At 36.2% G+C, this 11,234-nt stretch overlaps 1 protein-coding gene across 13 annotated transcripts; it reads right to left on the reverse strand.

The window, feature by feature from the left end:
- Positions 1–861: 861 nt before the first annotated feature.
- patl2 (PAT1 homolog 2) lies at positions 862–11,225 on the reverse strand. 13 transcript variants are annotated; one of them, XM_044103273.1, is made up of 19 exons: positions 11,028–11,225; positions 10,734–10,887; positions 9,876–10,126; positions 9,729–9,791; positions 8,235–8,288; positions 7,988–8,149; positions 7,191–7,265; positions 6,465–6,613; positions 6,165–6,239; positions 5,973–6,096; positions 5,783–5,900; positions 4,726–4,832; positions 4,591–4,644; positions 4,002–4,144; positions 3,772–3,928; positions 2,605–2,745; positions 1,712–1,809; positions 1,494–1,634; positions 862–1,409 (listed from the first exon to the last, which is right to left on the reverse strand). In XM_044103273.1, the coding sequence occupies exons 1-19, from the start codon at positions 11,049–11,051 to the stop codon at positions 1,376–1,378; spliced, it is 2,124 nt and encodes a 707-aa protein (XP_043959208.1). In that variant the 5' UTR covers positions 11,052–11,225; the 3' UTR covers positions 862–1,375. The 13 variants fall into 13 exon arrangements, with proteins under 13 accessions (XP_043959208.1, XP_043959206.1, XP_043959207.1 ...); XM_044103271.1 differs by having other exon boundaries at positions 2,605–2,760; XM_044103272.1 differs by having other exon boundaries at positions 6,165–6,242.
- Between the last annotated feature and the right edge of the window lie 9 nt (positions 11,226–11,234).

An 11,234-nucleotide genomic window follows, 5' to 3' on the forward strand; every position in this document is an offset into this window, starting at 1 on the left:
ACCTTATTTATAAAAATAGTATCTCCAGCTCCAAGTTGGAGATGCACTTCTTGCCCAGACTCAATTTTAGACACATGAAAAGCAAGTTTAGTGCAAATACCTTGGTACACTTGAAATAAAACCTTTCAGCAAGATATAGGAGCTTGTTTTAAGTCAATAATTTCTTGATTAATAAAAGTACTAGTTTCACTGGCAGATTAAAATTTTCACGTTAGGTGATAAAATAAAATAAATACTCTAGTGGAACTGGTCATTTATCAATATTAAGGAATCATTGACTTAAAACAAGCTTTTAATTTTTATGTACCAAGATATTTGCACTAGGAACCACCCAAAAATACTTAAGATTTTGAAAATGTGCAGTGAAGTCTGTTTAGTTTCAGAAAAAAGGGAATTTATTTATTTATTTAAGCAATCAATGTCCATAAACTCAAACTTATCCTAAATTGGCACCAAGCTGAGCCACATCAGTGTTACTGAATAGTTGGTGGTTAACATCTTTATTTCCATGCATTTGAAAGATGATTGAATCTCATCCCCATTGAAATGATTGGGCCTGTTGAAACTTATGGCCAATTATTACATTTATAACTAGTTTTATTGCATTTTTAAAAGTAGAGGCTTTCATTCTTTTGGTGCTCGTAAAATTAAAAATGGCAGGATTACAGCCCCAAAAATACACGGTTGTGACGGTGTCAACGGAACCAAAATGAAGACAAAAGAAGGTAAATCTTGACCAAGTTTCAGAGTCGACCCTTAACCTGACAGAATTAAAAAAAACAAGAACATTTCGGGCCAACAGAGGCCTGTTTTCATTTCACTTGATCCAGAAACAATAAAATTTATTCAGTTTTCTCTTAATCAAATTTGAGAATTTTTTATTCATATTGCAAGTGCTCTACAAGTGTGCTATTTAAATCATTTCCATTTCCAAATTAATACAATAAATAAAATACATTTTTTACAGATGAAACTTAAGATTGAAAATTGTGCCAAACAAATCCCATTTAGCATTTCACAACACATTTTTACAATCTTACAAAACTGCATTACCTAATGTTGGGTTGACAAGTTAACATAGATCCAGTATTAGAAATTATGAAACTCATTTTAAATTGATCGTTCTGGTAATGTTAGAAACGTTAAAAGAAATGGGTTTAAGCTGCTTTGTGGAGGCTAAAGGGAGGAAAAGCAAACAAAGGAAATAAAAAAGGGAAACAGTTTAAGATGCAAAATGTGATGAAGTGAGGGTGAGGATTTTAAACAAAAAATATATTACACAACTTCTGTTATACTTGGTACTGAAGACTCTGCTTCCTCCATTTTGGGTCCAACAAACCTGGAGTTTAACTGGGCGTCTTTTTAGCCAGTTTCCTTAAGATGGGAGAGCCAGGCAGCTGGTTGCAGACCTAAACAGAGAAGTTTGGAAATTAAAAAGTATTTATTTGCATGCATTTAAAGTAAAATCTGTTGGTATATTTAACAGGACTTACTCCAAGTTGCTTTTTAGTTGATGCACGGTACGCTTGTCAAGGTACCGGCAAAAGAGCGTCAGCAGGTTTGACGGGAGGAGCAGCGGCTCCACCAGCGAACACTGGGACAACTGTCCCGCTACCTGGAAAATCATGTCAGTCCTGGAAGAAAAAAAGAATAAAAACGTCATAACATGCTAAACAACTGACTTAGAGGAATTAAACTTTGTTTTCCTCACCAGGTCTCAAAGTCGCCAATGCTGGGCTCAAGAGGAACGCCCGAGGAAAGAAGCTTCTCTCCGTGGGAAAGAAGAGCGTACAGCAAGCTGAGTCCAAACTGAACAAACAGAAATTAATCCGAAACAAATCAGTTCCAGCAGAAGAGCAACACAAACCGTAAAGGACCAACAATGCATCCAAAAGCATTTAAATAGTTTTATAGTTGCTTATTTAATATTTGTTGTACCTTGTTTTATTTCAACATCCGGGCTCTTATTTTGGTAGTTTTACCTTTAGAAGAAATAAATTCTGTGACCGAGTATTGGAGCCGCAATAGTTAAAAAAACCCCCAAAAACTTCCATATTATTTTCTGTAATGTTTGTCATGAATCTCAAAATGTGAGCTTGAGAAGTCAAATTTGCTAGAAAAAAAAAAAGCCTTAAAGGTTGAGATTAATCTCAGAAACTTTCTAGGAAAAAAGAAAAAACTGAAAATTTGATTTTTAATAGTGGAAGAAATGACTCAAATGGTGATTCAAACATTTTCCAAACACAACATGGAAAGTTCCTGAGCTTCAATAATTAAACATTTTTCAAATAAAATAAAAATGTATATTTAAGAAAAAAATTGGGGGAAAACAAAAAAGGGATTTTTTGCTATCTCAAATTTCTTAATTTCAAAAGTTGAAAATTTGCTAGAAGAAAAAAAAAAAAAAAAGAAATTTTCTAAGCTCCAAAAGTCAAATTTTCAACTTCTGAAGAAATTTCCACATTTCTTTCCTATAAAAATGTCCAACTTTTTAGAATATAACAACACTTGTAGTGTGTTCAGCACAGAAATTGCTCTGAACACACTACAAGTGTCATGAACCGTCAGTGTGAGCGTCCATTGCTCATCATTGATGCTACAAACCTTGTTCTGACAGGTCAGAGAGAGGCACTCGAAGGTCGACAGAGACTCTGAAGACGTCAGGTCTTTGAGAACGTTGATGAGCTGACTGAACGTCAGAACGCCGATCACATTTCGGAGTGACGGGTAAAGAACAGGAAGGTCCTGAAACCATAAGAACTGAGATTTTCAAAATAAGAACAACAAAACTTTTGATATCTTCATAAAGATCAAAATTAGACCTTCAGCTAGTGCCGGGCGTTGTGCCTTAAAAATAAAACTTCTGATCTTTTTTTGCCCATTTTCTTGTCTGAAGGGTCTTCAAAAAGTGGCTCATGGTTCAATCATCCCTTCTCCGACTTGTGAAATGGAGAATTAGGGCCTAGTTTTGTTTAACTACGCGTACATTAGATTTAAAAAAAAAAAAAAAAAAAAAAAGCTTGGTCCTCAGGATGTTACATGATCTGCAACAGAACATCAGGACAGGTGGGGGGGGGGGGGGAGTTTGAGATCTCAAAATTTCTAGGGAAAAAATAATTAAATAAAGACATTCAAGCTCCTAAAGTAAAAAATTTGGGAAATTTTCTAGAAGAAAAAAAAAGTCTGACATTTCTGCATTTCAAAAGTTGATATTTTTAACCTTTGAAACGCAGAAATTTCCAAGTTTCCTCAAGAAAGTTTCTGATTAATCTAAAAAAAAGTGAGTTTTTGGAGGAAATCAGCACCTCAGTTTGTGTGGATCTTTGGAAATAGTTGTATGATTGTTTCAAAGTCCTGCTATTAAAAATCTGATTAATATTTAGATCAAGTCAAACTTATCAGAACTTCTCAAGATGATCAAAATTACAACTATTCTGGTAATATTAACACTTTGTTCTTATATTGCAACCATTTTCACATGATTATTCTTAATTTTAAAACTATACAATTAAAAAAATCTTAGCCCTAATATTTCTTTTACTTGAATTCAGAGTCCAAATCAATAGAAGCTGCAAAAACAAGATGGCCGCCGTGAGTGTGCCAACATCACTAAACTATGGAAACCCAGAGAGTTCAATGGTGGGAAAAAAATAAATAAAATAAATAAAAAAAAAATTCCAAAAATTAAATCTTAAAAAAATTTTTAGGGACCCCCCCCAAAAAAAAACATCAGTAGCTCTCAGATCCCTGTGACCTTTAACCCTGACTCACCTCCTCGGTGTCTCTGCTTATCAGCGTAGGAAGGTTGGAGGCGACGATGTGCAAGATCTTCAGCGCTGAATCGTTCTTCAAGAAGGGCAGCAGACGAGCGAGAAGCTTTTTGCCCTTCGAGACACTCAAGAAAGGAAGAAACTCGTCTCCAGAATCTCTAAAACACAAATTTATAAGTTTATTCAACAAAAAGAACATTTTTTTCCTGGTGTTGCGTTGTTAAGACTTACGCAGTGTTGTGTTGCTGCAGCTGAGAGTAGATGTACTCCACTTTCCTCTGAGTTTTTTCCATTAATCTTATTTCTTCTGCTTCAGACAAAACTGTGGTCTTCATCCTCTCAGTTTCTTCAACCTCCAGCAAAACTATTAACAACTGCATTTTAAAAAAAATAAATAAAATTCAGAGTAATACAAAAAAAATCCCAGAAATTTGCAATTTAGAGATTTTCAAGATTCAAAAGTTTGTTTTCTTTCCTTCTACCCTTGAAACTCAGGAAACATTTGCAGTACTGCGTATTTGAGCCGTTGTAGATGGAGAGTAAATTTCCTTTCTACTTTAAGTAAATCATAAAAACCTTTAAGTTGATTTTCAAAGTGTACTATAAAGTTCAGTTCAATAAATACATTTACCTAAAATACTAGCAAATTCAAGTTTTTCCTAATAAGTTAGAGAATCATTTAAAGGGGAAAAAAAATAAAATAATTACATATATATTACTTTAACATTTTTGCATATTTATTTTGGTCTGAACAATTTCTAAAAATAGACAAAGCTTAAAACAAACAAACAAAACAACAACAAAAAAACAAAAAAGTTACCTTTTCTATTTTGCTGAGAATCTCTAGTCGCTGTTGTCTGGTGTCTTTTTGTTCCTTTAAAAAAAAAGAAATAAAAAAGTTGAACATCAAGGAAGGCATTATAACAGCTTTATTTACAGGAGTTGAACAACAAACCTCGAGAGGGTTGTGACTTTGGACTGCATGGACCGCACCGATGGCACGGCGTGGAGAATAACACGTGGAGACAGCGACTTGACCCAAAGAGCCTTCGATGTGGACCACTGAGAGACCACACAATTTTATAGACACAGGAAGCTAAAACTTTAATCAAAGACTTTTGGTCTAGTTTCAAGTGCAAAAATCAACTCGCACACGAGAAATGAGACAAAACTAACTCACAAATAACTTATCAGCAAGACATAGGAGCTTGTTTTGAGTCAATAATTCCTTAATAAAGATGAAAAAAAAAAAAAGAAAAAAAAAGACTAGTTCCACTGGAAGATTATTTCATAATCAACTGGCACTGTGCTGTTACCTAGCAACACCTGCCAAGCCCAGCCTGTCACCTAGCAACCAAATTCTGGTTCCTTAATACCAAGTTCCACTGGCACATTATTTCACTGAACAGGAAAAATATTCAGGGAAATAATCTGCCAGTGGAACTAATACTTTAAAACAAGCTCCAATATGTTTCTGAAAAGTTGTGTAATTTATATTGCAAACATCTTAATAGAATTCAAGACAAAAACTTTTTTTTTTTTTTTTTAGCACTAATGTATAATTGAGAGTTTATTGCAGAAACGGTGAAAATATTTTGTTTAAGTGACTGGTGACTCCCACACGCACTGCAAAAAACTTTTGTAATTTTAGTTTACTTTATAGCACAAATATCTCAGTTCAATTGAAATAAACTAACTTACAGGTAACTTTTCAACAAGATATAAATATTTGTTTTAAGTCAATAATTCCTTAATGTTAATGAAGTAGTACTACTTCTACTGGCAGGTCATTTCACTTAGAGAACGGTAAAAATGTCTTATTATTGAAATAATCTGCCAGTGGATCCAGATCTAGTATTAAGCAACAGATGTAAAATAAACTCCCATTTCATGCAGAAAAGTTACTTGCGAGTTAGTTTTGTCTTATATTAAGTGTCCCTAGATAACTGGCCCAAAAATATTAGCTAATGTTTGCGTTTTTGCTGTGAAGACGGTTAAAAGGCAAAGAGAACCTGGTGTGTAGGCTTCCATCTTGGTGATGTACGGTGTGGTGAGTTTGGGTGGCTCCTTCTTACTCCTGATGCCCAGCTCTTCTTCGGCCATCTTGGCTTCTAATCGACGATAATACTCCTATTAAAGAGCAAGAGAGTTGAAAACTCATTCTTAGATGTGATGGAGTTTTCTAAAGTTTTACTTTCCTACCTGGTAATAATAGTCCTCGAGGTACGGATTCTCGCTTTGCAGCTGAATCATCTGCAGGCGAATGATCCACTCCTTTTCTTTGTCCGTCATGAGGTTAGAATAAGGGTCCCAGCCTTCACATTTTCTTCAAGAAAAACACTCAAAGTTAATTCTTAACATTTTATTATAATCTTTAGTTAGTGTAGCACCAACCTGTGAAACAGACGCTGCTTTTGACTGAGAAGCCGTTTATGTTGAGGATGGAGCTGCGTGACCGGACCAGGGAAACTGCTGAGACAGAAACAGGATAAACTTGGACAGGTCGTCTCTTACATCGCTATGAAACATCTGGGCACTGTGCTGCCACCTGCTGGTTGGTGGACTCCAGATGTTGTACCTTGTTGGACCAGCAGGTAGCGCAGATAATTTGTGACAAGTATGTTTCCAGTACAAAAAACAAACAAAAAAAAAAAACAGCCAGATTAGTACATATTTACATACTATGAAGGTTACCTGAACATCTGCACCGGGTTGGTTGACGGGCTGTAAAACGGGGACGGTCTGGGAGAGTTGGCACCGAAGCGAAGCTGCATGGTCTTTGGGGCCAGAGGCCGAGGAGTGGAGGGGCAAGAGCGGTTTGGAGGGAACATGAATCCTCCCGTCTGGGTCGAAATTACAAAAGAAAACCTTACAAAGTCAAATAAATGCAGCCAAATCTGAAATTATTCATAGTTCATGGAAGAGCTGGACTTAAAGTAATCTTTTAATTTTAGCAACAAGTTCCCTGTTATCAGGAAGTCATAAAGTTTGACCATTCAGCCCTACTTAATCCAGTTTGATAGAACTCCAGTCCATTATTTCTTCCTGTCAGAAAAATAAAAATTTCACATCAAAATCTGACAGGAGTATGAATAATTTGGAGCCCAACTGTATATAATTTTAAATGCAGATAAGAGTTCAGCACATTTAAAGCAAAAAACTTGCGACTTTTCAGCAAGACATGGGAGCTTGTTTTACGTCAATTCCTTAATATTTATGAAAGGCACCAAGTCCGCTGATTATTTCACCAATATTAAGGAATTTACCTAAAACAAGCTCCTATATCTTGGCATAAAGTTACTTTTTAGTTTTGTCTTATTCAAGAAGTCCTAATTTATTTGCACCAGAAAATACTTGGTAAGATTGTGTTTTTGCAGTGTTGCAGACCTCTGCTCTTAAGTGACGAGGGTTTAATAAAACCTGATTCAAGTGTTGCCGTGGGGTCAGGGGTTGCCGTGAGAAGATGGGTGATCTTGGCATCACTGGTGCATTAATCTGCAAAATAAAGTTAAATATAGATGGATGGACAGGGAAAGAAAAAAAAAAAACATGACTTTAAATCTGAATATATTACAACTTTACACTTTTTATATGGATTTCACATAAACCTACACTGGGCTGCTCTGTAGCTTATTTTAATTATAAATTATTTTGATTATGACATCAAAAATATTAACAGAGCCTCTTCCTGACTTTTCTTTCTCCAACCTCCTCCGGTCGAGATGATATTTGTTGTGAATTGGCGCCTCGTTAACAAACTGAACTTGGAGAAATTGGTATAAAAAAATTTTTAAAAAAGTTTTACCTCATGTTAAATATTCGATTTTTCTTGGCATCATACAGTTGGATTAAAAAGTAATTAAAAGCTTGTTACAAATGTTATGGCTAGCTAGCATAGCCACTGATGACAGCAGTTAAACCGTTTTCCAGTAACTAAGCCGTTCCTCCACCAAAAACACATTTAGCAGTGAGTACGAGTTGATTGACAGCACTAAGCCCCACCTCCTGGCTCTGATTGGTTGTATGTGGTAAGGGAGGAGGGTGATCTTTTTATAGATTATCTCATATTATACTGTCAACATAGTGATAGTTAAATATATATATTTAAAATACATTTATAAAGGTTACATACTTATTTCAGAGCCATATTCACCCATTTTAAAACTACCTCCAAGTCTCAGCCATGAAAATATTCTAGTTAAATCATAATAATCTACCTGAGAGGGCCCTCTTTGGCCAAATACCCTCCTGGAGTACGATCTTCTGGGTTCGCCTCTCTGGACTCCGTAGGAAGAGACGGGATACGGTAGATCCAGGAAGTCAGAGTTCACATGCTGACCCCGCCCTCTGTGACCGATCACACACACTATGGCGCTGTCCTACAGATTTAAACCCCAAAACAAAAGGATTCAAGCTGTCTACAATTATTATCTGTTATATTGAGGGATGGTTTTTCTTCTGAACCTGGAGTATTGATCCAGAAACTCTACGGTTTTTCCAGTAAGGAGGCGTCATCCTCTAGAAAAGAGACATTTAGCATCAGCTGCACTGGGAAAAAGGAAATCTAAAGCATTTTGGGTCTGGTTTCTAGCTCAAATATCTTAGTACACTTGGAATAAGACAAAGCTGACTTATAATTAACTTTTCAGCAAAATATAGGGACTTGATTTAAGATCATTCCCTTTTAACAAGACATGTTTTCATATTATAAGTGAACTAGTAATTTTTTAATCCATGTTAAGTATAGCTGGGCAATAAATCAGTAATATATATTACATATACTGAACAGCATTCTGGGTGATGTAGGCAGAGGAAAGCCTGCTCAACCTTCCACAGCTAGCTATGAAATAAACTAACTCACTCTTTGGTTACCTAGCAACCCTCACATTCTTTGGTTACCTAGTAACCTGAAGCAGCCGTTTAAAGTTCCGCCATTATGCCTCATAACAGCTTAAAAAAAAAAACAAAGGAGAGAAAACCACGGATAAAAGAGGAAAGGTCACGCCACCAGATTGGTAGCATTTCAAATTTAAAACAAAATCATTGATGGACTAATATGAAATGCTTAGATCGCCGAATATTAAGGACTTACTGGCATAAAACAAGCTTCTGCATTGGTGTAGCACAAATGCTGCCTCATAACTTTTAATAGTTCATGCTGTGCTAAACTGAGGAGTAAAGCAGCTTGTTAAATTGAATTGGCAGCAAATCATAAGTATAATCAAATCTACAACGGAGTATTAGGGCCACTTTAGATAGAGAGGAAAAAAAGCCTAAAATTTGCTAGAAAAAAAAGTCTTGTTTGTAATTCATCTCGGAAATTTGAGGAAAAATGATTTTAGCTTCAAGTCAAAAATTTGACTAAATTTTGTACTTTGAAATATCTTGCTTCCAAATTTTCTTTAAAATTTCCAAGATTAATCTCCACATTTTAGATTTTTCTAGCAAATTTCACCTTTGAAACTTTTCAGATTAGTCTCAGAATTTTTCTGCAAAAAAATAAACAAAAAGTGGAAATTTGAGTTCTGAAAGTAAAAATTTTCTAACAAAATACCTCAAAACTAGAAAAAAAACAAAACAAACTTACATTTTGAAATCTCAAAAAGGAAAAAAATTTGATTTATGGAAATGTTTTTTTTCCAGAAATTTCTGAGATTGATCTCAAGATTCCATAAATGTACTCTTCTCTAATTTAAATGGCCGTTGTGCATTTCAAATAACATTTCATAAAAGCCCTTTTAACATTTTATAATGATTGAGATGGACTAGATTTTCGATTTAAAAAGTTTTTGCTTTTTTTCCTCAGGTTTTCTGAAGCCAACCTAGCGCCATCTGGTGGCTTCTCTTTGAAAAACACTTTACCAAGATATTTTCAGTAGAACCAGACCAAAACACTTGGTAAAATTATATTCTTGCAGTGTGCAGATAAAGGAAATTAAAATCCCAGCGCTCCCTTACGTCATCCACAGAGGTATTCCTGAACACGGCGTGCCCACAGTCCACTATGGCGCTGTCCAGACTCTGAAACGTTAAAAACAAGCCGATAATCAGATCAATACGTTGTTAGAAAACAAACTCAGAACTCAGAGCAGCCATCTTGGTCACCATGAGGCTCGGTCGTCCCTCCACTATTCTAATCACGGCTGGGTCTTCAAACATCTGCCCCCTGCCCAGCCCTCCCCTCCACCTCGACCTCTGACCCCGCTGCCACGGGGAGACCCGGGCCGGATGCAGCGGCTTCTGCCTGGGAGGCGACGGAGGTTTGGGATCCGGCCGCAGCGGAGGAGACGGCGGCGGCTCCTCAAAGGAAACGGCACCATCAGCCGACGATTCCGTCGTCCCATGTGGGTCGAGATCTAAATGAAAACAATTTACATTTATCCTGCAGATCCTGAATTTTTATTTATTTTTTATTTATTCATTTATTTATTTATTTATTTTTTTTTTGGGGGGGGGGGGTTAGGGGGGGACATTATCTTGCACTACAAAGAACAAATCTTAGTATTTTTAATCTAATTTCTAGTGCAAATATCTTCGTTTTAAATTAACATTTACTCAATGTGGACAAAAGAGAACTAGATGCACTTTAGATGTAGATTTAATCAAGTTAGTTAAAAAGTTAATATCCCAAATATGCAGTGGTGGCTGGAGCACCCAAGTTAGAGTAATGACATTTTTAACTCAAGTAAAAGAAAATACTTGAGTAAAGAAAAAAAAAAGTTACTTATGTATTGAGTAACTGATCAAAATGTATGAAAAGTTATGTGGAAATTTTGCCATTAAAAACCCCCAAAAGGAAATTCATAAATAGTTAAAAAATAAAAATAAAAAAAAATCAGGCCAAAAAAACTTTTTCAAAATCAATTTTCTTTCACTTTAAAACGTATGAAGCACAGATGTGTGTCTGTGGTCACAAAGTGTTATTTAAAACATTGTTTACGCAAGAGTTTCTGATGGACTCACCCATCCCAAATGTCTCCTCATTGAAGACATTTATGTCCTCGTCCTCCTCGGTCATGGCCTGCAGCAGCTCGCAGTCCATCCCCGCATCATCCTCTGCGTCACTCCACGCATCTCCATTCTCAGGCCACTGAGCTTCATCCACTTTATCCGACTCCTTAAAGAAAACAACCACCAAACCGCGGAAGTCTGAGATAGTTCTGCGTCTGTTTAAAATGCGTTGTTGACGCATTTGTTTACGCTTTTTAAACAACGCGTTGTTGACGCATTTTAAACAGTCAAATGACGTCGACTTACCTGTTGTTGTTCTGAGTCACTCATTGTGTTTGTAGAAATTGTTGAATCCGAAAAGTTCAACGCGCTTTTCCGTCCAACATCACCTGCTTTTTTTTCTGCTCGGACACCAGAAGACGCTGATTAAGATTAACCTCTAAATGAACACACCTGTGAGGCGCAGAGGCGTGGACACGTCATCACGCAGCTGTCGCCTCACCTGTACTGTTG

Source organism: Gambusia affinis, linkage group LG20 (genome assembly GCF_019740435.1).
Source record: "Gambusia affinis linkage group LG20, SWU_Gaff_1.0, whole genome shotgun sequence".
Lineage (NCBI taxonomy): Eukaryota > Metazoa > Chordata > Actinopteri > Cyprinodontiformes > Poeciliidae > Gambusia > Gambusia affinis.